Source organism: Pithys albifrons, chromosome 8 (genome assembly GCF_047495875.1).
Source record: "Pithys albifrons albifrons isolate INPA30051 chromosome 8, PitAlb_v1, whole genome shotgun sequence".
Taxonomy (NCBI): domain Eukaryota; kingdom Metazoa; phylum Chordata; class Aves; order Passeriformes; family Thamnophilidae; genus Pithys; species Pithys albifrons.
The window spans coordinates 20,133,787-20,159,806 of NC_092465.1; the positions used below are offsets into that span (position 1 = coordinate 20,133,787).

The 26,020-nt window shown below is 39.9% G+C and overlaps 1 protein-coding gene across 3 annotated transcripts in view; it reads left to right on the forward strand.

Annotated features, from left to right (window-relative positions):
• Window positions 1-26,020, forward strand: part of CERS6 (ceramide synthase 6) — a 115,916-nt gene that overhangs the window by 16,486 nt on the left and 73,410 nt on the right. For all 3 annotated transcript variants that reach the window (XM_071561678.1, XM_071561677.1, XM_071561679.1), the window contains 2 exons: window positions 14,677-14,782; window positions 17,193-17,323. In XM_071561678.1, coding sequence (XP_071417779.1) covers window positions 14,677-14,782; window positions 17,193-17,323 — 237 coding nt within the window. The remainder of the gene's footprint in view (window positions 1-14,676; window positions 14,783-17,192; window positions 17,324-26,020) is intronic.

The window sequence follows — 26,020 nt, forward strand, 5'->3', positions numbered from 1 at the left end:
TCATTCATCAGAGCCATGGATGGTCAATGATACCAGGAACTGGTCTAAAAGGAAATACAAGAGATTTGTATTAAATGCCATTAAGATAGGTGATTTCCATCCGTAGAAGTTACAAATGGCATTAAATTGAGCCAATTTCTGATTGTTGAGCTGAGAGCCCCAAGAACAGAGGAATTGCAGCTGATGCAACAAACCTCAATATAGTCAAGAAGAATGTGAGATCTTGAGCATGGAGCAAGTAGGTGAAATTCGAGTCCAAGGAGCCTTTTGTGGGGAAGTAAGAGAAATGCTATTGCATGCAAAGAGTTCTCTAAAGTGAACTTTTTTTTGTCCATTGTAACTGCCTGACAAACTCTGCTCTGGCAAACCAAGATGGATAGAAGAATTCTTGATTTTAAGACAGAGAACAATTTCAGTTAGGCAAGGCATCCTTCATATCCCCAGGCTATCGCAGTGCAAAAGTAGTGCTTAAATCATTTAGGGAAACTTAAAATGTGCTGCTCGGATGACTAGATTAGCACTAAGGGTTTCTTTTATGACATTAAGAATAATGCCAAATAATTGTTCTTGCTTTATGCTGTACTGTAAGGCGGGGGGGATGTGTGCCTGTGTGTGAGAGAAAAATGGTAATGTTCTCTAGTAACCCAGAACAGTTATGATTGCCTGGATCATCTAGAAGCACAAGATGTTTTCAGCAATTAATTTATAGACTTAGCAGATGTTCATCATGGCAAGAACCCAATAAAGAACAAGAGCCGTTCTCTGAAAGACTCATAGATGTTTTCCCCATAGCTGAGGATTAGGAAAAAAATCCACAAACTTTTATTTTCTTGTTGAGAGAAACCTATTTCATAAGGGAAATCTTCTATTAAGTTTGTGATTATACTGTCAGTCATAAGATACATTAATAATCTTACAGAAGAAATTTAAACAATTGAAAAAATTCATTTTCTTTACTCAGTACAGTTTGAGCATTCTTGAGAGCTATTGTTCAATTGTATAAAACAAGAGTTTGAGTATCTTTTTAAATAAGTGAAAGGAAAGGTAATTTCCAGCTTGATTTTTGATTACACTGTAATTTGAGCTGGTATTTTAGAAGCAAAAATAAACTTTGTTTCATATAGAAAGCAAACCTGGTTGACAATGTTGATCTGCTGGATATGTTTAAGGAACAATACCAGTTTCTGATTGAACTATAAAACTAGAAACCACACTTCTGCAAATGAAGCTTCTTAAATTATTGTACAATTTATCTGTTCAATAGGATGGTGAAAAAAACACCCTTTCTAATCTCAGACCGTATTTCTCATTCTGGGGCAGTATTTAAAAATGAAAGCTAAATAAAGGAAATATCATTAGCTAATTATAGACATACTATCTTACCACTGTTAAAAGGATTTATATAAAAAGAGCTTCACAGTTTTCTAAAAGGAAAAGATCTGTTTTAGATCATAGCTCAAGAAGCAATATTGAGCATGAAGCTACAGGCTTCAAAACTGAGTGAGTCAAAGTATGCTGGATGTTGCTACCTTGACAATGTAGTGGTTGCAGGATGTTTTTAGTTTGGCAATTTTTTTTACAAATGCTGTTTTTTCCTATCTTGCATTGTTAGCTCCTCATATCTACTTCAAGAATCTCATCACTACCCTTTCTTTGCATACCTTCTGGTCCAGTAGGAATTCAGCAGAGACTCCAAATTCCAAATGTCTTCCTGGGTTCAGGTCCAAGATGCCTCCCCCCCTCTAAATGTGTCATTATCAAAAAGTCTAATGAAACAAATGTAAACCGACCAGCCAAAAAGAAAACCCAAACATTTTCCTCAGGAATTCCATAGCTGTTTATCTAAGGTACAGAGGCAATAATTGTTTATGGCTTTCTGAGTTAAGGGTGAAAAATTATTCAAGACAATGAAAGTTCAACTGAAACTGCTATAGATAAGATAGAGCTCAGAGACAAAGGCCAGGTGGGGCTGATTTAGATGAGTTATGTGTAGCATAGCCTTGGATCCAAAGGAATTCACCCAAAGGCAGGAAGAGTAAATATAAAGAAACATCAAAGGCTCCTTGTGCACATTGTTGAATTTAGGATGCATTCTGTGTAGACTGCTGCTCAGCTATACACTGTGCTCCAAATGGCTTTTCTGGGTGGTCTGTGACAGTCCTGGGTTTACTGGTGAGAGAAAAAGGCCTTAGTAGCATAATGGAAATACTGCATAGCACCTGCGTGGAAAGAGAAATTGTGACGATTTCCATTAATTTGAATTAAATGGCTCAGGACTGGTTGTGAGTTTTGCCAGCCAGACCTGCAAGTGTCACATTTCACAGTGGTCTTTATTTTCCATCAAAGCAAATTAATGAGGCACTCCAGCCCAACAAGAGCACTCTCCCTTCTGTCCCCAGTGCTTGCTTTCCCGCTGATGTTCCCTGTCTGCTTGTGAGCAGTGTCCCAGTACTCCCAGAGAAAGCAGCAACACCAGCAGTGTCCAAGGCTGCTATCACCACATCCTTAGAGGAGGAACTTGGCTGTAAGAGTTGGAACTAGTTCCCCTGCAGCCCCTGTGGCAGGCCAGTGCCAGCGTTCCCCCAGCCATCAGCTAACTTCCTGTGGCACTTAACCATATGAGGTTGTGGTATGTGGCTTGCCAAACCAGTTTGATTGGCCATCACTACAGTAAGTCAGCAAGTTGATTCTTTGCTTTCTTGCAGTAACTTGTCAGGCAGCATGCTGCATGTGGTGGAAATAAGGTTAGAGAGCAATTTGTTTAATATTTGGCTGATAAAGAATGGCATATCCCTTGGTTAGTTGTTTGTTTGGGGTTTTTTAATGATGAAACAGAGTGTCTCTGCAACAGAAGGAGAGGAATGAATAAAAATGAGTAAGCTAAAATTGGACTGACTTTCTCCCTACATTTTGTGAAGATTTAAAAAACTCATAATGCCATTGTGACAGTGAATATATGAATTGCAGTGTGTGAGTCTGCTTTTCCTGAAAGAGAATTGTTTAAACACGCAGAGGGTGACGTAGATATAAAACCTAGTATTATAGTTCCTCTTCGGAAATCTAGTTTCAAAATGGAGATATTTATGAGATTTCTAAAACTGTTCACCATGAGGCTGTACAAAATACACTAGCAAGATGTCATTAAAAGCAGCAGATGCTATCATGGTTTTGCTGCAAGCACAGCAAAAATGAAAGCACAGCAATTCTTCTATTTTTACAGCTTCCTAGCCTATCTTTGTCTGCCTCTTGCCCCTCTCCTTCTACTTTTATTTTTTCACATGCATCATTTCTTTAGTTGTTAATGGACCCCGGTAGCATTGAATACATTTGCTCTAGTATTAGGATTAGTGAATTGGAAAGACCATAATAGTTTTCCCCCCTTCCATCTGTAGTTGCATGCATGACCCCCTTGTGATGTATCAGGCAGAAGTAATTTGAGACCTGCATGACAGGTCTGTAATTGATTTTTTTAATTGATTCCTTCAATAACTACTGAAAGCTAAAGGAGAGGAGGGCTGGGGAGGAACAGCAGTGAGGTTGACTAGCACAAGATTTGACCTAGTTTTTTCAATCCGCATGGCTGTGCAGAGAGACTCAGTTATAAATCTGCTCCTTTAGAAGAGCTTTTATTTATTTTTTTTTCCTCTCTATGTGAACAGCTTCATTGGTTTTGAATGTTCAAATTTGGTGTGTTAAAATGTAAAATTTTGTCTTCATTTTATAGTGTCATGGAAATGCACATGTGAGGTGAGGAAGGAAGGGAAGGCACCTACTTCTGATGTTCACTGCTTTCTGCCCTACCACTCAGTCATTCTTTGTATCTTACTTGATAGCTGCGTGACATTGTATGCTTTGTTTCTTGTCCTGCCTGCAGTATTACTAAATATGTGAAATACACTCACACTACTTTGTGTAGGAGTTATGTGGCACTACTTTGCATACAAACCAAAATGAGACTGATTTTTTTTTCCAAATTTTTAAAACTTCTCTAAATTAATCGGTTTGCCCTCTTCTATCTATTTATAGCAAGTGGTCTTGGTCTTTACTTGTTTTATTTGTTTGTTTATTTTTCTTCCCTTAGCACTGAAGCACCAGGGATTAGTACTAAATATTGTAACAGCATGGGGATTCATGACAGGCTGATGACTAGGACTTTGATCCTCCAGATGCTCTGAATAAACATTACAACAGACATTTGAAGTGGGATATTCAGTTGCTGAATAGGTTTATGTATAATGTTTGTCTTACTTTTGATCACAGAGAGGTTTCCTTCTAGAGCTAGTCTTTAACTGAAAGACAAGGGGTTTTTTACCTATTCTGCATTCTGCAATAACTAGTTTTGTTCTTGAACCACTTGTGTTTGCTACAGGGAAACCATACCCAGTTGAAAGCCAGGAAACTGACTTCTGTTCCTGAAGCTGCTCTGAGATACAGATGAAACTGCATTAGAAGATTGTGTAAACTCATCTTTGCTGGCTACAGACTGGCTTCGTACCATCTCTGGCCTGAGATTCTTTCATTCTGCTATAGGCAGTGGTCTCGGAGTACAGCTTCATGCTGCTTTGCTGTTTCTCACTCTTTGTGTATAATCTCTGCTCTCTCAGGCATTGATTGTGGCTCCAGTGCTGCTTCTTGCCAGCTGGAGAGGCTCTTGAAGAGGGCAACAGTTCCAGCTCTCAGTTGGCAAGGAGGGGACCTCAGTGATGGGGAAAGAGTAAGGCTAAGGTGGTACTTGGATTAGGGAAGGTTCTGTGGGCTTCTTGGGAACTCAGAGATTGTCTCTCCTTAGCTGGCCTGTACGTGTCAGTCAGCAATATTCCCCTGCATTAGGCTTGGAAATGGATGCATGCTGCTGTGATCTTGGTGTGACACCATTCACCAGTCTTTCATCTTCCACCTCTTTTTGGTTTCACAAGTGCTTCTCTCTGAAGTGGGGAAGATACCCGTGTAGGTAGAAGCTGATCTTGCAGTGGGATAAATTCATCACTGTTTCCTATTCTAAAGTGAAATTTGGGATTATGCCCTAATCCAGGGTATTCTGAAGACTTTTTCCTTTTCTTTGCATCGTACCTGTGATTGAAGTTAGCAGTCATGCTCTGAGAGCCAGGGTGTGTCAGTAACATTTCTCTAGGGGATAATGACTGACATGATGTCAAGAAACTGACTGTCAGCCCAGGAGCTGAAAGGAACTGCCTGCTCACAGGAGATGCTCTGAGTATCCTTCTGAGGCATTTTATCTTCTGGTCCGACATTTCCTGTCCAAATCCAAGTGAGCTGTGGTCTTGGGCTGTGGTACTTTGTTGTGTATCCTGGATATAGATGTCATGTCTAATTTATTCTCTAGGGCAGGCAGAGTTTGATCTAAGAATTGCTGTGAAGCTGGTAATTACCTTGTGCTCTCAATGCTTGCAAAGCCCTGCTGCAGTTCAGGCTCTGTGCAGACACTTAACCGATGTGCATGCTGAATGTCATGAGTGTATGCAACAGCAAAGTGTGAGGGTCTTGGCAGCACACTGGCTGAGTGCATATGGTGGGCTATAAGTTTATGAAACTTGGATTTGCCTGGGCAAGCAGACTGTGGGTAAGGCTTCAAAATGAGTCCTGCAGTGATTTCTATGTAGGTGAGAGACTGGCTGTCGCTTCCATTTGAATTGTCAGACAAACATCCTAGATAATATTCTAAATAGATTTTTGCGCTTTTTTTGGCTGAGCTGTCTCATAATTGCACCATTATGCTCAGTTTACCCAGAAGAATGGGATGGGCTCTGAAGATCTACGGAATAGTTGATTTCCAATAAGGCAGTGTGTTTGTGTCTTAAGTTCTGGTGGGAGGGTTTTGGTGGTTGGGCTAGCTTAGCCTGTGCCTTCAGGAGTATGTACATTGCTACCTTGCTCAAGCTGCACCCTGACATGGCCTGGTCACAGCTTGTTTTAAAGGCAAAATGTTTTTCCTTTTGACTTTTTAGTTCTTCTTTTAAGCAAGAATTATGTGATGAATAATCCTAGGAATGATGTTTCTCACCATTTAAAAAATAAAACTGATGATCTACAATTGTGTAAAAAATCTTCTATAATGATATAACTCATGGCTACCCAGTTTTGATTTTTATCCCAAGCAGCATGCACTGTGGTGTGTTTTAAAACAAATAAGCAAGACAATTCTAATGATCCAAAGGAGGTGTAAAGGCACATAGCACTGTAAACAGAAATACAAAGAATAGCAAATACTTAACACTTGAAAGTTTTAAGTAACTATTACCTTACAAGCCATTTGTGACCTGCCAGGGCACATAAGTCCTCTGTCTAGTTTTCAGTATGATGAATCCATTTCCTCTTTGTTCAAACTTAACAGTAAAATGCTGTCTTTAGTGTTGTTATCTCAGCATCACTTGCTTGTGGCGTAACCACTGGGGAATGATGTTACAGTGTCAGGCTCCCAAAGGTACCCACCTGCCCAAATATTTGTCTTTTATTTTTTCATACCTTCTGCCGATAGAGTTGGGCACTTATTTAACAATACTATTAGGGAACCATGTTTTAGTCAAGTGTCCTTTATGAGATCATTTGAAATTGTGTCCAAGATGCTGATAAAAATCTTGTAATGAGCTAAAAAACTGGATTGCAACTGTTTCTTGTGTGTTTTGATATACAAAATACATTCACTTATCTATCCAATGTGTAAATAATTCGCAAATACCCAAGATACGAGATGACTTCTTTTGTTTGACACGTGCTGCGTTTTCAAAGGCTGTCAAAACGGTGGGCCAGGGTTGTCCTGCCATGGTGAGCTCCTGTGACTGGCTGGGAGCTGTGTGTGGGGCTCACCAAGTGCATCTGCCACTTGGCTCCCCGCCCCATCTGAATGTTTCTGGCTGCAGCAGCCTAGGGAGTCGTTTCCAGAGTGACATTTGGGTGATCTGCTAGCAAATCCCATTATTTGTTAATAGGATTTGTTCTTGCACTGTTTTGTCCCATCGGTAACTGTTTATCATGCGTTAGGAGTACAATGAGATGCCTGTCAGCTGTGTTTTGGGCTTTTTGTGTGCAGGACTCATTGTTTGCCCATGATGGCAGGTTTCGCTTTGGGACAGCCTAAGTGCAGAAGGCAGAAAACATAAGGCTCTGCATTTCAAACCCTGCAATATAGTATATCCTGCACTCGTAGGCTCTGGTTTCCCTGGCTCCCAATAGATGGTGGAATGCACAGAGGGTCACTGAACTCATCTAGAGGGCTGGATGCTCTGCACTTCTGAATGCAGAGCTGCAACTGCCTTCCAGATTGCTTCTCTGCCCTCCCAAAAGAGTGCCCTGCTGAGGTGGCAATCAAACAAGAAAGCATTAAGAAAATTCAGCAATAGAATAGAAAGATGAAGGTGAAAATTCTACAGGAAGACTTGTGAGCTAGCGAGAACTAGTTGCTTTTTGTCTTTGTTGGATGTTTTGATCAGTCCATATGGTATTTAATAGTCATATGATGTAGGTAGAAACTACTTCTCAAAAGGGGCCCATCTGAGTTGCATTTTGAGGTTTCAGGTGGGAGCATTTGTTATGGGTATTTTTAGAAATCTCTTACTGAAGCACTTCTTTTGGAAAAACTAATTCGTAATAAGTATTTTGAATTATAAGAATCCTAATATGCTTTTTAATACCTTTTCTCAGAAGATAATACATTTTAAGAAATACAAAAGTCACATTTCCAAAGCAGAATCTGAATATGGTCCTGTGATGGCCTCACTTGAGCCTCTAGAGTTCACACTCAGGTTTGCTAATGTCTCAGTTTAGCGATGCTGTGTTGATGGAGTGAATCAGATCCAGTTGCTGATCCAGCTGAAAACTCCATGATTTTCTGGGGTGATGGACAGTGATAGTCTTCAGTTTCTTGAAGCCCTAATCTGCTGCTTCTGTGGCTGCAGTAAAACTGGCAGAGTGGGACAAGTGTGGGTGAGCAAGCCCTGAGTGCTTTGGGTGACTCCCCTGCTCAGGGTGCTGTGCCTGGGCAGGTGGGAACGGCTCAGGTCAGCCCGCCCCATCCTGGCTGTGCATTTTGAACAGTTATTATTTTCTTAAGTAATAACAATTTAAGGATAAAATAGCAAAAATAAATTACTGTGCAGTTTGGTTGCATGAGTCTTCAGAAATAGGTTTCCTAAATATCTCCATGTATTTTTTATCTTTTTATATTGGAATCTAATTAGAAATAAACTGAGAAACTAGATTTTTGTGCCATTTAGGAACTGAGTTTTGTTCTGAGTTTGTGCAAAGTGTCTGGAAAGAAATAAGACACTAATTCTTACAGCTGTGGTTGTTTCAGTCTACACATATGTGAATGTGCTCATACACATATGAAATATACAGTGAATAAATACCATCGTGAATATCTTTTGTGACTAATTCCTACCAGCTAGAATCAAAATTGTTTCTAATGAAGTTCTGTTCTGTGATTTCCTATAGTCTCTAGTGATAATATCAGGTGAACTGTATGTTTTTAGAGTGATCACTAGGGTTTTTTAACTACATCCTTCATTTTTTTCGCCTTCTGGTAGTAAATAGATCAAAGTAAGGAGAATAAATTAGAATTTAAAAGGACATTGATGAGTTATCATATCATTGTTATCAGTTATCAGTGATGAGACCAAGCTAAGAACTACCACAAACGAACCTGGAGGAGTAGCATTCGCTTTCTAGTGGGAAGAGTATGTTATATATGAAAACGATTGCTTAGACTTTTACTTCTTTAGACAATTGCTATGAGCCAGTGAGCAACTTTTGAGTCATGTCTGAGTGGCAGATAACTGCAGTTTCTTTTGCACCTTGGAATCTGTCCTGATGGATGAAGGAGAACTGCATTAAATGTGTGTATGTGCCAAGAGGCCAGTGGATGGCATGTGGCTTTAAAGTAGACATAGGTATTCCTCACAATTTAATTTTTTTTTTCCCCTCACAGAAGAGGTGAGCAGAGTAAAAGATAAAGTAATGCTGCAGGGCCGGGGGTTGGGGTGTTAGAACAGCATCATTGTTTTAGGGTAGCCTGCTATGATTTAAAAATGAAATTGTCAGTCTTTCATTTCTTTCTGTGCTGTCTTCCTGCCCTTTTCTATGTCCAGCATCTAATCCCATTTTGACTGTATGTCTTTTCATATGTAGAAGTTTAATGGTTGACTCTTCACTTTAGTTGCCCCGACTTGCTGAAATGAAAGGGTGTATCAGCTCTGTATTTTAGAAGGTGGTAGAGGGGAGGAGGAGACAAATCTGTAGTGTCAGGCGTGGCACAGAAAAGATGCTTTGGGATTGACTATTCATTTTTACTCAATGCAAGAAATAAAGCAGAAGTGAAACTGGCCAGCAATGAGTTATCTTCACACAGTCTGAATTTATACTGGGGAGCTCTTCAATAGGCTGTGGAAAGTTTTCACATCCTTAATGAGCTACTAGTGCAGCTTGGGGAGGGATGGTCAGCTCTTTCGGGACTGCTATGTGCAAAGATGCCTTTTTTGGTCTAGAAAGTCCCTAAGCCGCAACTTTAGAAGTTTGGAGAATATTTTTAGCTTCACTGACCTTTAGGAGTGGGCTAGAATTTTGGAGTCCCGAATTTTACCATTGACCCTCACTCATGTGTCCTGATATTACTGTGTGTGAAAAGGGTGCAAGTGATAACTTTCATCATTGCATCATCCATACCTTCTACAGCCTTGGTGATGCTGGTGGAGGGCAATTGAGAGAAGGCATCATGTGGGAGACGTGGGGACAACTAACATATCTCCCTTTCCATTCCTGCTCCCTCTGCCTGATCTGTGCTTGGAAAGTTACAGAGTGACTAAACTCTTTATTTTTAGGCATTACAAAGAAAGAAAGCATTAGACAGCTGGCTGCAAAAATACTTATTTGTGACCTTTGTCTGCATTTGTGCAGGGCTTGTTTCTATTCTTGAGCTTGAAGTTCCTCCCCATTTCAGCTCTTCAGTCTTACGTAGTTTCATGAGAAACTGAAATGCTTATAACTTTGTTCATACGTATATTTTAAAAAAATGTTTCCATATTTGATTATGTCCCATTTTCATAGTAACATACTAACTGGAAAAGCAACTGGAGCACTGCTGGTAGACGCTGCACTGCGATAGTCCCATAGTGGTAGCTGAACACCCTCTGCACCAGTCAGTCCTACTGTGAACTACCCTGGAGAAAAAATTAAATAGGTTTTCCAACTCTGTAAGGCAAAAAGGTTTAGCAGTACATGTGAACAGGGTCTGGAATTGGGGCTGTGACCAGTGGGGTCTGGCCTGCAGCTTGTGATGGGAGCTGGCAGGTGTGCAAAGGTAGCTTAAGCCAAGTAGATGTTACTGGTCGTGGATTTTGTTACTGGAGCAAAATCTCCAGAAAAGAGGAGTATTTTTGACTTTGAACAATGAGGAGAGATGTCTTTTAGGTGTGTATGTTCAGTCAAAAAAAAAAAAGAAAAAAAAAGGCAGTATAGTAAATCCAACTGCAAAAATGAAAGAGTTTTACAGTAATTGAAAGGTATGGAACAGTCATGTCAGTTGTGTTCCTTAAGAGTAACTGTAGGGCAAAGCGTTTTGTAATGCTACTGTTGAGTGATAAGGATAATTTTTTTTCTTTAGTTAAAACTGTATGTGTTAGCACTGCACTAACCAGTAAGTGTGCAAGCTGAAATACAGCTGCTAAATCTTTTTTTCCCCCAGCTACCTTTCACAGACTGTTGGGGAAAAGTGAAACTTGCTATTATGTGAAAGTACTCCTGAATGGAAGCCCTAATGTCCCTTACTTCCCTGAGTAAATTACTGTGACCAAATTTTCTTCTCTGAAGCTGATCTGTAGAAAACCATTTTTCACTTGCATGGCATCCAAAGTATGAAAAAAACAGTTGATGCTGAATGCTGTTTTGTTAGGACAATATGCTGAATTTATAGGGCACTTTGTTTCCCAGCTGAAAAATTACGAGACCCTTTTTGAGGTAAAAATACTGCTCTTGCCAGCAAAGCTGGAGTGGTTTTATACAGCTAATCTGTATATGTGTCTGTATTTCTATTGCATCAAGTTTTATAGGTGTAGTGCTATCCTTTAGCCTGCCTTTTATGTCCATCTTTGATATATGAAAGGAAAGAATAATTTCTGTCAAAAGTTTAAGATAGGAGTGGTGCAGTGGCATTACAGGGCCTGTGGCAGCTGTCAGGTGTTCCATCTGGCCAGTGGAGCAAACCTGATGGAGCCCATGTGCAGGGATATGTTGCCTTCTGCCACCACTGGCTTCTGGGACTCTGCCCATGCTAGATCCTAGCAAACACCTGCACTCAGTAAGGTATTGGATTGCACTTTCTTATTATAGATGAATAGTTTCTCATACAGACCTTCAGTTGCACTAGCCCTCAATGGCACTGCAGGCTTCCTCCAGCCCTGCTCTGTGAGGTCCAAGTATTGCAATAGATGTGTTTTCTTCCACCAGCTTGACATGTAGTTTGAATTTTGTTAGGAGGGATGAGCAGTGCCCTTTGCTTGGAAAGATTTCAAGTAGCTTTCCATCTCTGTGTTTAAGTAGCAAGATATTGGTGATTGATGGGGTTTTTTGTTGATTGGTTGTTTTTGTGGTTAGTTTTCTTAAGCCTTTTAATGAAACTTAGAATATTTTGTGGAAATGCTGAGGTCAAAGATATTTGCTTGTTCTCTTGGGTCAAAACATGAACAAAATGCTTTTAAAACCTTGGGGAGAAAAGAAACCTCAAACTCCAAAGTACTTATTTTCCAGCAACCATTTCCCCTCTCTCATGAGTTTGAGTGCTTTCCAATAATTTGACCCAAACAAAGACAAAACTTCACTAATTCAGGAAGCTGAATTCTATTGGAAGCTGCTTAGCTTTTGTTTTTTAGAAACACATGTGGATTGCACCATATAGTGCTTAGATTGTATAATTTGATGTCAAGTATGGGATAATGATGTTGGTGTTGAAATAACAGCTAATGCATCTCTATGAGAAGAGAAGGAAAAGCATTGAATCTCCCAGATGAAAGGCAGGTGCATACGTTGCTTTTCTGAAGTTGTTTTAGGAGGGTTGGGAATAGGTCCCTGAGAGGGTTGGCCCTGCCCTCTCCTGCACACTTTCCTTTGAGACAGTACTTGGGATGCTCAGTAGGAGAAGGCTCTTGCTGACATACCAAAATGCAAAGCAGCCCCGGCCTGGAGGGGCCATGGGGCACTCAAACACTGCTCTTCAGGCACATGGGGTGGTGTTTGTGGGGCTGCACTCTCCACTGCCATGCACTGCACTAACCCACGTTATCTGAACTGCCTGACCATGGGCTGTTCGGTTTGGTTTTGTTTTCAAATGTGGCTTTAGACTGTGAATGAGGAAACTGCCTTTAAAAAGTTTCTTGAATTCTGAGTTTAATTCCCTTGTTTATATTGGTCTTTCATTTCTAGATCTAGAATAGAGGGGCAGCATTCAGCAAAAAATGCTTGTCCTTTAATTTCTGTGTAATTGAATACCAGCTTTCAATTCAGCTGTACAGGAATCCGTTGAAAAAGATACTGAAGTGGTGTTTGTTCAGATTTACATGTTTTAAAAGAGAAAAGCTGGCAATATACTCAATTCTGCTCTCCTTACTCATTCACAATAGTTATTCCCTCTTAATTGCAGTACCTTATGCAATAAATAGTCCCACGGGTTTCAGTAAGACTGTTTAGGGAATTGAATACCACAGTGTTAGCAGAACTGGAAAAAATGAATAGTGTTGTAAGAAGTGCAGGATTTGGCAAAACACTTATAGTTTGTAACTGTATCAAACATTATTTCTATTTGTTTTATCTATGGATCAGTTTAAGTTACTACAGAAACCTATCATGTTAATGATGCTTTTTTATGACACCTGGTAGGACACTTGGGATCCTATTAATTAAATTCTGCTTTAGAATTCTATTTTTGCCTTGAAAAACAATTTTTATACTGCAAAGCACAGCTTGAATTGGTTTAAGCTTTTGTATGAAAAGTGACAAACATTTCTTAAATTGGATAAGTTCCACCAAAAGTAGTCACATGACACAGCATGGCTCATGCACACTTCAACTAGTGGTCAGGGCTGCTCAGTATTGCAGGTATATAAAATGTTTCTGTTAAAGCTGCTTTGTTTCTCTTGAGTGTCCTAGTAGGACCTTTGTGGGATTTTTGAAGCTTTCCCTGTCCCTTTGTCCCTGACATAGCTGACCAAGATCATCCTGTGTCTTGCAGCTGTGTACCCTGTACATGTCTTTACTGCTTTTGCCATCCTTGTGGATGAGCTCTGGTTTGGGTCACGTGCCCATTCCTTCCGTGCATGCGAAAAACAAGCAACAAAGGAAGAAAATCTCTCTTTTGTATTTAGAAAATGTGTTTTGTTTTAGGCAATGAGTATAACATCAGTATTATAATTCTTTTTTTAAAATCAAAACAAACCCTATAGCTGTGCTTTATTCATTAACATGACATGTCATTTTAAGAATGTCATTTAAGCAAACCCGGTTGGTTTGGTTAGATTTAAATGAAGATCAGCTCAGCATGAAGCTTGCTGGAATTGCTTCCTGTTGAATTTTTTCAAACTGGGACTTTTTAAGTCTTAAGTCTTTTTGCTTTTGACTTTAACAAATTAAATTTTTTTCCTATATTAAGATATTTAGGAACTGCCTTTCTGTTGGAATTATATTGTGGCTATCTCATTCTTTCACTCAGCAAAAGGAGAAAAGCAAGGAGGAAGTGCTTAAAATGGGGCTTGTTTATGGATAATAATTAAATTATTTTTAATACCTTGTGGTCATTCAGTTGGATAAATGTGGAACTAAATTACAGAGTCTTGTTTTGGTCCTTGTTGGTAAATAATGTCTTTGGAAACTGAAGTTTTTTAAGTGAAGTCAAGAGTTACATAGTTCAAAGATGGCAGAAGTTTATAATGTTCATGTGAATATGGTCCCTGTACAGAGTTTGCAGCTTTCATGGGAATTCCAGAGTTGAACTCAGAGTTACAAATAATTTAGTTTGTGATAAGTAGAGTGATGGTCTTTGAGTATATGTGATGTAAACTATGCAATTCATCTCTAAAATGTATCAGAGGACTTAAGTATTGGTGTTAGGATCTGTGATAGCTTTGTATTTTAGCAGAAGAGTTTGGAGGCAGAGCATTGTTGTGGCTCTGCATCATGTAAACTTTATGCTTTTAGAAAATTTTATTGACTGGTCAGCTTAAGTGCTTGCTGCCTTTCAGGATTTTGAAATTCCATTGTGCAAAAGGAGTCCTGAGGCAGTAGCTCCTTTGGAAACTGGTTTATGAAAAAGGCTCTGTTTGGAGGATATTATTACGTGGTCTTCATCTCTGCAAGCTGCCCTGCTCTTTTCATTAGTTGATGCTTCTCTAGGAGGCATTCCTCTCACGCTTTTGTTCTAATCCCTTTTTTTACAACATTAAAGAAAATCCTTTGTTTCATGTGCACTGTGAGAGTTCCTTTCATCCTTCAAAGTGATGTTACTTCAGTTGTGATGCAATTGCCTGTATGAGCTTGCTTTTGAGCTGTAAAGCTAAGTACTGGTTTTGTTGGCAGGGTTATAATGTTTGCCCATTTACCACGTGTCATTGACTGATAACAGTAAGGAAGTAAATCACACAAGGATTTCACCTGTTTTCTTTCTTCTGTTTCTCACAGGTTCATTGCTAAACCATGTGCCTTAGGCCTTAAAGTCCAAGCGAATGGACCACAGAAAGCTCAACCTAATGCTATCCTGGAAAAAGTTTTCACAGCTATTACAAAGGTAGAGTGTCTAACTAAAGTCTTTACCTTATAAAGTGGGATATTGCACTACAAACTATGTCTGAGCAAAGCAAAGCTAACAGATAAATGCAGTGCTGCATTTTTATACCTAAATTCAGAAATGCACATATTAGGGACATCATTAGCCTACCAGTATGAGCAGTTGTGCGTCCCTTCGTGATGTCTCCTGTAAGCTTTTGATCAAAAAGTTGTCACAGAAACACTTTGTAGATGTCATATTGTAGAATCATAGAATCAGTTTGGTTGGAAGAGACCTCTGAGATCATCAAGTCCAACCCTTAATCCAACCCCACTTTGATTACTAGATCATGGCACTAAGTGCCACGTCCAGTCTCACCTGAAAAACCTCCAGGGTTGGAGAATCCACCACCTCCCTGGGCAGGCTGCTTGCCTTTTTTTTTTTTTTGGCTTCTTATGTGTTAGAAATTTCCACAAAGTCTTTGGGAAAAAAATAGCTAGTACCACTAAGACTGATACTGTGTTTTCCATGAAATTTCAAAGCTATTCCTTCTAGGGGAACTGCCTGAGGACAGGGCGCTGGTGTCTTGCTGGTGTTGCAGCTACAGGAGAAGGAGATAGAACAGTGGAAGAAATTGACTGAATAATAGAGCTTGCAGATTTTTTTGTGTGCAAATTTTTCACGCACAACTTACATCTCTATCTCAGCATATCTCACCGCATCTAAACTCTATCTCTATGCCATTCTGTCCATACTTTTGAAGCATCCCAAACTTTCCTGCTGGAACTTTGTAGTCCCACCTTGTCTCCAGGTTGCAGCTGGGCATGCCATGGCAAAGGCATCAGCCTAAATTTCAGAGTGTATTAGAATCAGAGGGCAAAATTGGGTTCAGTGTGACAGACAGTGAAACATGATGTGGATCTGTCTTGCTGATGTGTCCTACTCTATCCTGAGATCACCACTGCACTTGGTGTAGCTTTTGTCCTGTTTTCAGGGGGGAATCATACATACCTTGTTTCTGAAAGCTACAGCACGTGCTCTCACCCAGACTCTGCTGAATGGTTGGATTTTGTTTGCTGTGGGTTTTTCATTGTCGTTTTCCTTTTTTCTTCTTTCTTCTTTTCTTGTTTTTTTGGTGTTTGTTTTTTTTTTTTAATATTCCCCTATGGAATCTGGTAGTCTGTCACAAGGCCTGAAATAACATCTGAGTGTGAAGAGCTCCAGAGGAGCTGCTCTCAGAGAAACTGTCCAGCTTAACTAGCTGCCTTTTTTGAGTCCCAAAGAGCAGTTCTTTCTAGTCAAGCTCCCAAGAGCTGCATCAAGCATGTCATTTTTCTAAGGTTACAGAAATTGCTTTTCTTAACCTTCCACTGAAAAACTAGTGGCTACTTTGACTAAAAACCTCTTTGGATGGACAGCAAATGCTTTATCTTTCTCTTGTTTTATCCTTTCATTTCCCTTTCTTTTCTGTGTTTTCATGGAGGTTGATAGACAAACTTCAGCCTGACAAAAGTTTGATGTTGTATATCTTGCAGCATTTTAAAAAGTGTTTGTCATGAGAACTGTTGTGTCTCATTCAATTATGTAACTGACATGCAGAAATAAAGCTAAAACTCCAGAAAACAGATTGTCCAAAAGCTTTTCCTGTTTCTTTAAAAAACAATGTGATCAAGAGAGATATATAAGTAGTACACATGCTGTGCTGTACATATAGAGTTGCTGGATGATTGGAGATGTGGCCTGTACTGCTCTTCAAAAAAAGGACAGAATGATTTTCTTTTGCCTTTCCTCCTTACTGGTTTGCAACCATGCTAATGGTATGAGAGCTCCACATTTTCTGCTTTGGAGAATATTTGTGTGTAATTAATTTTGCAGAAAACAATTCTTTCTCATTGTTGTCAAGGTGATTTTCCTTTTGAAGTTGTTACTTTGCTTAGTGACCTCATTTTTTAACATTAAAATGCACAAACATGGGATTTGTCTTCTTTCTGTGTCAGTCAGACCATCTTCACTACTGCAACAGCTGAAAGGACAAAGATCCTGATGTAGGAGGATGGAACATGCATAGCATGTGGCAGGCAGCAGGGTGTTCTAAGCCCCACTCCTTGAGAAATGCATGGCATTTTATGCCTGCTTACCTTCACTTTCAAGTTTCAGACAAGTTTTAATCTCATTGTCCCCTCTAAGTTTCTTACTAGTAATGACTTGCATGTCATATTATAGCATCTGCCATTCTAGATTAATACTAGTCACTGTGAATGTATTTTGATGGGAATCTGCCAATAGAGATTTCTATGAACGTATTTCTGTGTATTCATGTGCCTGACAGGCAGCCTTGACAAGAAGTCAAGAGTCAATTATAGTGGTTCTAAATTTAAAGTGTTAATACAATTGGGCAAGAAATTAATTTTTATGCTTTTCTGTTCTGTAGCATCCAGATGAGAAGAGGCTGGAGGGCCTGTCCAAGCAGCTGGACTGGGATGTACGTAGCATTCAACGTTGGTTTCGGCAAAGACGCAACCAGGAAAAGCCCAGCACTCTTAGGAAGTTCTGTGAGAGCATGTAAGGATGTGTGTTCTCTTCCTGAATCTTGTTGAGCCTGTGTTCTCATCAGTTTTCCCCTTTCTTCTTCACAGGTATTTCTGTAGACAGGTAGAAAATTATACAAATTGGTAGAATACAACTTTTCTAATGAGAAAAACAATCTTCTCCTGAAGGAATCAGATTGTACTTTTCATGTACTTTCAATGGGTCAAAAGCTTTCAGAATCACATGGTTGTGATTCTATACTGTAAGGGTGCCAGCCTGATCATTTTAAGACAAGTCTCCTTGTGTTAGGGTCCTGTCCTTAAAGCCCTACCTTTAGCTATACAGCCTGACAAGAGATCTGAGATGGAGGAGTAAAGATGAAAGATGGTTTGCTTGTTAAACGAAAAGAAGACTAAAGATAAATTGACTGAAGATAATTGTCCTTTAACAAACAGAGAAACTTAAGTGTCAGAATGCTTAAGTCCTTTCATTGGTATTTATAGCTAAAATCCTGTTTACTAAATACTTAATAAAGCCAGACAGGGTGAAATTATGGATGAACCTAGTCATCCTCTTGCCAGGAGCTGGTGGCCTTGGAGCTACTAATTTTTGAGATCAGTGAAGGGCAACCTTTTTTTTTTTCGAGGATTGTAGCTGTTAGCCTTTCTGCTTAACTTGTAGGAAAGGCTATGGAATCTTGGTAAAAAATTGACACTGTATTAGTGTTAGAGCTAGCATATTTGGGCGGTATATTTGCTGCCTCTATAACTCAAGTCAAAGACTTCGCTCTCTTGCAGTAATGCCAGCACATTTGGGTTGACCCAGAGGTACAAAAACTTCTACCATGACATAGCAGCACAGAGAGGATAGTAATGGGTGCTGAACTTGCTCCCTTGTGGCATTTGTTATGGAGAAAGCTTGCAGATGACAGCAATAAATACAGAATGGAAGGTAAGGTCAAGCTGTAATAACGTGGTGACAGAATTTAGTGCTGGTTTCATTTAGAGGGAGCCACTGGGCATTACTGCAATATGTGTACTTGATAGTAATGATAATACTTGCTCAAAAAGAAGCCCCATGGCATAAATAATAGGTGGATAGCTCCAGTTCCATCTGTTTATGGGTTGAGAAGGTGTTATGGGAGTTGCCTCTCCCTTTCGATATGTACATACCATGGTAATGTGGTGTTATTCACCCAACCGTGTGTGCCTTGCTCCAGGAGCACTTCCAGTAGTGAAGTATGCACCACCAGCTGACCTGTCTCAGGTTGGATGAAGTTGTTGACAGGTAGTCAGACTAGCACTGGGAAGTCAGGGCTACCCTTTTATACCTCAGTATGGGTGTTAAACTGTTGTCTAGTTAAATCTGTCCATCAGGGCACTAAGTGAGGTACTCAGTATATTTTGACTAAAGAAATCCTTCAGTATGAGTTCTGTAGCCTTTTTACAGGTATTGAGTTAATGGGTGTTTTTTTGGATGCAGAATCAGTGGGTGGCAGCTGCTGGACTGCATAAAGTACATGTCATGAGAAAGGGAGCACTCAAGTCTTCAGTAACTGGGATGTTGGTGGAGTTTCATAGCCACGAAAAATGTGTCCTTATGTAATAAGCAAGTACAGAGCAAGCAAAATGACAGTGATCCCCGCCTACACCTTCGTACTGTTGAGCTGCTGTTGTCCCTCCAGAGAAGACTTGAGTTTTACTGGCAACATCATTGATTGACTGTGGCTTGGGAAGAAGTGACAGAATCCACAGCAAATGTGGACCTATTCTAAAAAGAGTTCCAACACTTTTTACATGAAGATGATTCAATTTACTGCTAGACAAAGTATTCCTTGGACCCAGAGTTGCTTTTTCATGATGAAAGGGAGAAGGCAGCTGTGCCAGAAGGGTGGCAGGCCATTTCTGACTGCCTTATCTTTCTTGCAAATGAGTAGCATGGGCATTATCTAAGGTAGAGGAGTTTCAACAGGACGAAGGTGGAGACACAAATTTAGTGATAAACACACTTGCCTGAGATGAATGACACCAAAGATCCAGCCCCAAACACACTTTACCAGTAACTTCATCACTAGATTCTTATTGTCCCAGATTTCTCACTTTCTCTACCCCTTCACTTCTTTCTTTTTCAACCATTTCAATTCTGGTCCTAAACAGAGTGCAGAGAAATTAAAAAACCTACACCCCTTTGGGTTTTTGTTTTTTGATTTTGTTCTGGGATTTTTTTTTCCAAATGGAATAATTCCTTTGCTGCCAGCCTTTGTCAGATATCCTGACCATTGGCAGATGGCGGTTATGTGAAGAAAAAGACAATAATAAAATCTCTTGTCTATAGGCGCTCTTTGTGCCACAGCATTATAGTGAAAATAAATTACATTTTCAGGAACCTTAACTAGATTTCCCCCCTAGTTTTGTGTGTCAATCTGAAAGGGAAGGTGTAATTTGATTATTGGAGCTGTAAAGACTCTACTGGTGAGGCTTCAATGGCATCATGTGCCTGCTTAAGATTTCAGATGTTAAGTAACTATATGACATAGGAAATAGATAATTCACAGGTGATAACTAATGAGCCATCATTAGAGAGACAGTAATAAATGGACTGCTGAATATTATTTTATTAGCAAGTCAGTGAGTTGTTTTTCAAGGATTTGGTGATTCTGGCACACAAATTGACGTTAAAGGCAGTCACAGTTTGCAGTCACTAGGAAAGGCATCCACCTCAGACTGCAAAGGTAAGGCACGGTAGCTACTATATTAACTGCTAGGATTAGTCTGTCCATAGCTTTTTTTTCTCTTGTGTGAATTTAGGCAACTTTGGCTCCTTTCCTCAACTTGAAAGATCCAAGGTACATAAAGGAGAAGACAAAGCGGTGGACTGAATATGCAAAGTGGACTTTTCTACTTCCATGTATTTCTGTTGTGTTTTTATTAGTCTTTTCTTTCTGTCCCAATGTCGCAGCCTAATATCAAGAAAATTACTTTGATTGCTAGATAGAATGTAGGATCCAAGAATGTCTTTGTTAAAGTTTGATATGCCCAAAAGCCAATGCAGTAGCGATTCACAAGCCACTTCCATTTTCTTCCCGGTTTCAGTGTGTTGTGCTGCTGCTCACGCTACCAATGTGTAGGCATGTCAGGTTTTCTCAAGGAATAAGTAGTATAGACAGCATTCTGTTCTCCCCCGTTGTTGTCTGCAGCAAAGGGAAAGAACCTGTGATGGCATAAGTTATTAGCCTGTGACTTTGGAATGCCATCAGACTGATGACTTGTCTGTCTTACAGCTATTTACCTTTAAGCAAGATGTTTATTAGAGACACTTACATGGTTTCCAAGGAGTGGCTGGAAGAAACATATGGCCAAGAGAGGTTTTTGAGTTTATGGAACATTCTTTGTGTGAAAACATAGAAATGCGCAGACTGAAGAGCCAAAGAACTATTTCTGCCGCCCCCCCCCCCCCCCCCCCGCCTTTCTTCCTCTCTAGAAGAAACTTGGATACTAAAGTGTCTGTAAGCGGGGTGTCTTTTAATTTTGGTGTAGGGGAGAGAACAGTCTCTGTCTCATGTCCTAGCCAGACATTCTTTTTCCCAAGGAATTGAAACTGTGTTATGCACATTGCTTTGAGGGAGATGTTGTCTGTGTAGGGCTGTATAATTATCTATGTGTGCACATGTATATGTATAGATAGATAAACAGAAATACAGGGTTTTTTGTTTTTGGGGTTTTTTTGCTTGTCATGCACATTTGTGAGAAATTTTTATGGACTGTGTGCAGCTTCTTGGCCATACTTCTTTTCCCAACTAGCAGAGTAATTCTCTCCTACAAAATTGTACTGGAAAAAATAACTATGCAAGGGAAATAAATTAAGAGGGCTGTTTGGTTGTTGAAATTCTGTACTGTGCTGATACAAATCTTAAAAAAATGCATAGAATTCATCAGTCTGTGTTTTGTGCATAGCAGTAAAGCCCTAGAAAATATATAGATTTCTAGCTCTGAATTTTGAATAGCATCAAGCCCTCTTAAGTCAGCTTCTAAAACATATCTGATCTAAGCAAAAATATGTGGTAAATGGTATTTGGGGTCTGTTTCATTTTGATTTGTCAGGTGCTTCAACCACCAATTGATTTCTCCAGAGCTACATGCAGTGAAGGACTAACCAGTGTTTCATGACCAGAAAAGAGAACAAGGGGATGGGTCTGTGAAGTTCGGCTATGTGCTCTGGGGCCAGTATGATAGTTACTGCAATTCTATAGCCATTAGAAAGTATCTCCCTTGTTTTCCTCTGCTGTTTCCATGGAACAGGAATGGCTGGTCCTCCTCACTCTCTAGCAGGTACGAGGCCTAATCTCTTCCTTGGTTCTCTGGTCTGTTCAGATCTAAAGCACTAGTAACTCAATCAGCTGCTTGGTGAAATGGGAACTCCACATCTGACTATATGCTGATAAGCGGTTAAAGGTTTTTCTTGCTGTTGTTTTTCTGGATTTTTTTTTAACTGGGAGGATACTTAGTTCTGCTGATCCTTCTTATCATAATGTGCTCCAGTGCCCTGTGTCCTGCTGTGGGCTATGTCCAGGAGCTCCTGGGACAGATTGCAGTCTCATCTGAAGGAGAAAGCATCAAGGAAAATCCAAAATTTCTGGAAGTCATTGTGAAAGTGCAGCAAACTGCAATGAGGCATAGTATTGAAAGCCTCTATGTAATCACTGATTTCTTTCTTCTGAAAAAATTACTGCTGAAATACTTCTATACAGGTGAAAAAAAATGAGTAATTTGCATTTTTCTCTTGCTGATCCTTAACTTCTTTACTACTTTCAGTATTTCAGTTAGCTTTCTGTGACCTTGAGTAAAATACTCATTGGTGCTTTACAGAAACTTAGAACACTGTAGCAGTTAATTTATATTTCTGTTAGTGGTGTCTGAAGAGCACAGTATTTTGTGATATAATTGAAGACTAGGAATTGTGTATTTGTGTACACCTCTCTGGATGTAGCTTTCTTTTTTCCCTTTTTTCCCTGCTATGGCCTTAAAACAAAGGGATTTTGGCAGTAAGAATAAGAGGAGTATTCCTTCAAGCACACAGCTGGGTTTATAGCCAAGAGATTGCTTTGGCTCAGGTCAGGCAACAAGTTTCTCTAAAGCTGCTAAGTCAAAACACAGCATGTGAAACCAGACCTGGCACTACTTAAAGGATAATTCATTGAAAAGACAATTCACTCCAGGGATTTCTCCAGACAGATGATATGGACAAAAAAAGTTTGCCAAATCTGACTCTTCCAGCTGGGAGAGTCTTGTTTCCAAACAGGGTTAGTGTCTCTACATTGTGCCATAGGACAAGCAGCACATGCTTGGTGTCAGGCCATGAAAACACCATACTGGCAAGGTGCCATACATCAGTCTTAGAAGCATGGATCCTTCTCGCAGGGATGGAAGAGAAGAGAGGGGATGAGAGGAATGAAAACAAAAACCCACAAATCCACAAATGCTCATGATGTTTCAGAGCTGTATTTCGTATGAATGTAAAGTAGGTCCTGGGCATATGCTTGTCCAGTGTTCCAGCCCTGATCCCATCCCAGATAGTTGGTTTCTTGTAACTTTGAACTCTATGAGTTGTCTGGGTAAGGATTCATATATCGGGTGATTCAGATTTAATGGTTGTGTAAGATGAAGGGGATCAACTAAGGCTAGATCTTACACTACTCGAGGAATGCTGTCTTTGGAGGGAATAGAATTGTTACTTGGTGAAATCCATAAAGCTGGGTTGCCTGTCACTATTTCCCATTTTACTGCTATACTGGAGTGTGCAGAACAAACTATTCCATTGCCAATTTTAATTAAAATTTTTACTAAATGTAATTGAAAGTTTGATACTTTGCAGATGCAAATGACAACACAATGACTGTAGATGCTGCCAGGATTGTGCAGAAGATCAGAAAGACAATAAAGAAGAGAGAGGGTCACCTTAGTACAAGATAAAAGCATGTAGAAATGATAGATTGTATAGAGAAAATAAATAGAGAACAGCAACTGTTGTGCAGGAATCAGGAGACAATAAAAGAAAGAGAAGAAGGAGCATATTCAAAATCCAATACTGGAAACAGTTTTTCACACAGAGTAATTAAACATTTTTCTTTCATGGAATTCATTGCTCTCCTGAGGCAATAATTCAGCAGTAATTTGAAATTAAAGAGATTGTTTTATTTACTTGGGCAATCAGAGTATTTGGTATTGTGTTGATCAATGGATTGTATCCATAATTTGCTTAGAAGACTGTTGTGAAGATTAATCTAAAGTCTTTAAAGTATCACTTGCAGAAACTGGAGTACAGAGGTAAGGAAGACAAGAACCTTGTTGAACAAATGACATTTGTGGCATGAAGGGCAAGTAGGGAGTAGGGGCTCAGGTGTTGACAGATCAGACTTGTGAGGCAGGTTGTCAAGGGAGAACATATTTATTCCAGAAATTATTCCAGAACACAGAAGATGTGACTTTGCTGAGTGCAAGTAGAGTTTATTATAGCTTCAGGAGTAGGAAAGTTGAGAAAGGAGACTCTAATTGAAGTCATCTAGCAAGTGGTAACTGAAGTGCAGAGTAACAAACGTCTGGCAATTATTGTCTATAATAAGCTTTTAAAGTACTGCAATTTTATCATAGTACTATAAGACTTACATCTAGACTCTGGGATCGACACATTCAAGGACCTATTATTCTCTCAAGAATATTATACCTAGTAATATCACTGAAAAGGAAGAGAGATATGTTTGAATGAGTAAGACCCCAATAGAAGGTAAAAGAGAATGAGGCATTTATACTGAGACTCATGTTAGGGAAACTAGAGCTGTGCAAAAAAAAAACTGGAGTTGTGTTTGGGTAGGTAAAAACCAAGACAGAAATCCTGATCTCTTTTACATCATGTTGAGATATTATTCCATGAGAGCAGCACTCAATAGCTCTGTATCTTACTGATTCTTTTGTCTGCTGTCAGGAACTTGGATTTCTCTATAAGCCACACATGAGGTCAGTGTAGAAGAGTATTGATGAAGCTTTCTATTTAGGGTAAATATGCTATGTTGTATGATGTCGTTCAGTGCTAGTTCACTGGTGATTTCCCTACTCCAAGAGAAAGAGTGTAAGACAATGGTGCTTGCCTTGGGTTACATAATATATAGTAATTTGTAGCCTGAGTTCCTGGATACATGAATAAGGCAATGGCTGGCAAGCTGTCCTGTTTTTAAAGTTGTGAGAATACAGTGTAGCCACTGACAGCAATTTTGATTCTGCCCTAACCCACGCTCTCTGATAAATGTGGACTAAACATCTGGCAGATACCTCCTCTCCAACACACAGTTTGCTCAGCCCTTGCACTTCCAAAGGCAGAGTCTGGGCAATCATGCCCGTCTGTTACAGTGTGGTTTGCTGTGGGTTTGTCTTCAGCTTTGCCTCTCGAAGCATCTGTATTAGGCCCTGGACTATTCATATTTCTTTGGTTTTAGTCTGGCTGGCTTAAGCTGTAGTTCAGCAGCACAGGCTACCATTCCAGCTCTAGTAAGCTGTAAAGGCCACCTCCCTGAGCTCTGTGTCCTTGCCCTCCCATTTCCCTGCCCTATGCCAAGATAGCTGGCTATACAGCTGTTTTGTAAGGCAGCACACTATACTCACTGAGGCTAAAGGTCACCCTGCAAGGAAACGTATGGAGTTCGTCCGTCGTGTTTTCCTGTTGGTGGGTCACAAGGTGGTCACATAAGCATGCTGGAGTTCTGTTGGTTGTGGTTGTGGAGTGTGTGTGTGCAATCGAGTAACAGAAGGAAAACCAGTATTTGCACCCAGTGTGAAAGCTCAGGTTTTGATGCGATGGAGGAAAGAAGGGGGGAAATTGCTACAGCATTCTGGCTCTTTCTGATGTGACAGGGTGGGAGGAGACAGTGTGGTGGAGCAGGGCATGGTGTGCCATGTGGTGCTCTCAATGCATCTCTTCCTTCTGCCAGCTCTGATACAAGGGCTTAGATTAACACAGGCTGAGTGAATGAATGCTTTTCTGTTGAACAGCTGCTTCTGTGGCTATGTTTATACTCTTTATCTAATTCTTCCTATCATTATTTTTCAATTTTGAATAGTAAAATACTGGGTCTGTATCTGCTCTTGTTACCCTGCTATGCTGTTGCATTAGAAAGCTGGTGAAGAGGAAGCTGGGAGCGGACTTCTTGCAACTCCATTGTATGCTGCTCAAGAGGCTCCAGTTAGCTCAGGGCTGGTAGAAAACAGACCCCAGAATTGGGCAAGGTTGGCAGTTTCCCTTGTGGTTCCTTTCCTACTACATCTGCCATTCTCACATGTGAATCTGGTGTATGATGACTATTTTGTCTTTTTAAGCTGGGCTCTGGCACATCTCTCTGCCCAAACATGTTATTAGGCAGAAATTATAATGTTGGTTAAGTGTCAGGAGTTGCCAGCCCTCTTTCCACGCTGTTCTGCTGTAGCAGAAGGCACAGATGTCTATGCCATGTCCTCATACTATGCTCATCATATTTTTACACTGTGTTAAGCACTTTTCATTTTACATCTTATGAAATTTCCCTCTTCCCTCAAATTGAATTACTTAAAACTTTGAATTCCCTGCCCTTACTGCCTTCTGTGACACAGTTTTTAACATAATTAATAAATTTAAATTAACTCATGTGCTGGTCCTGCAAAGACACTATCACTTAACATTATCATTGCACATGAAGCAAGGTTATAA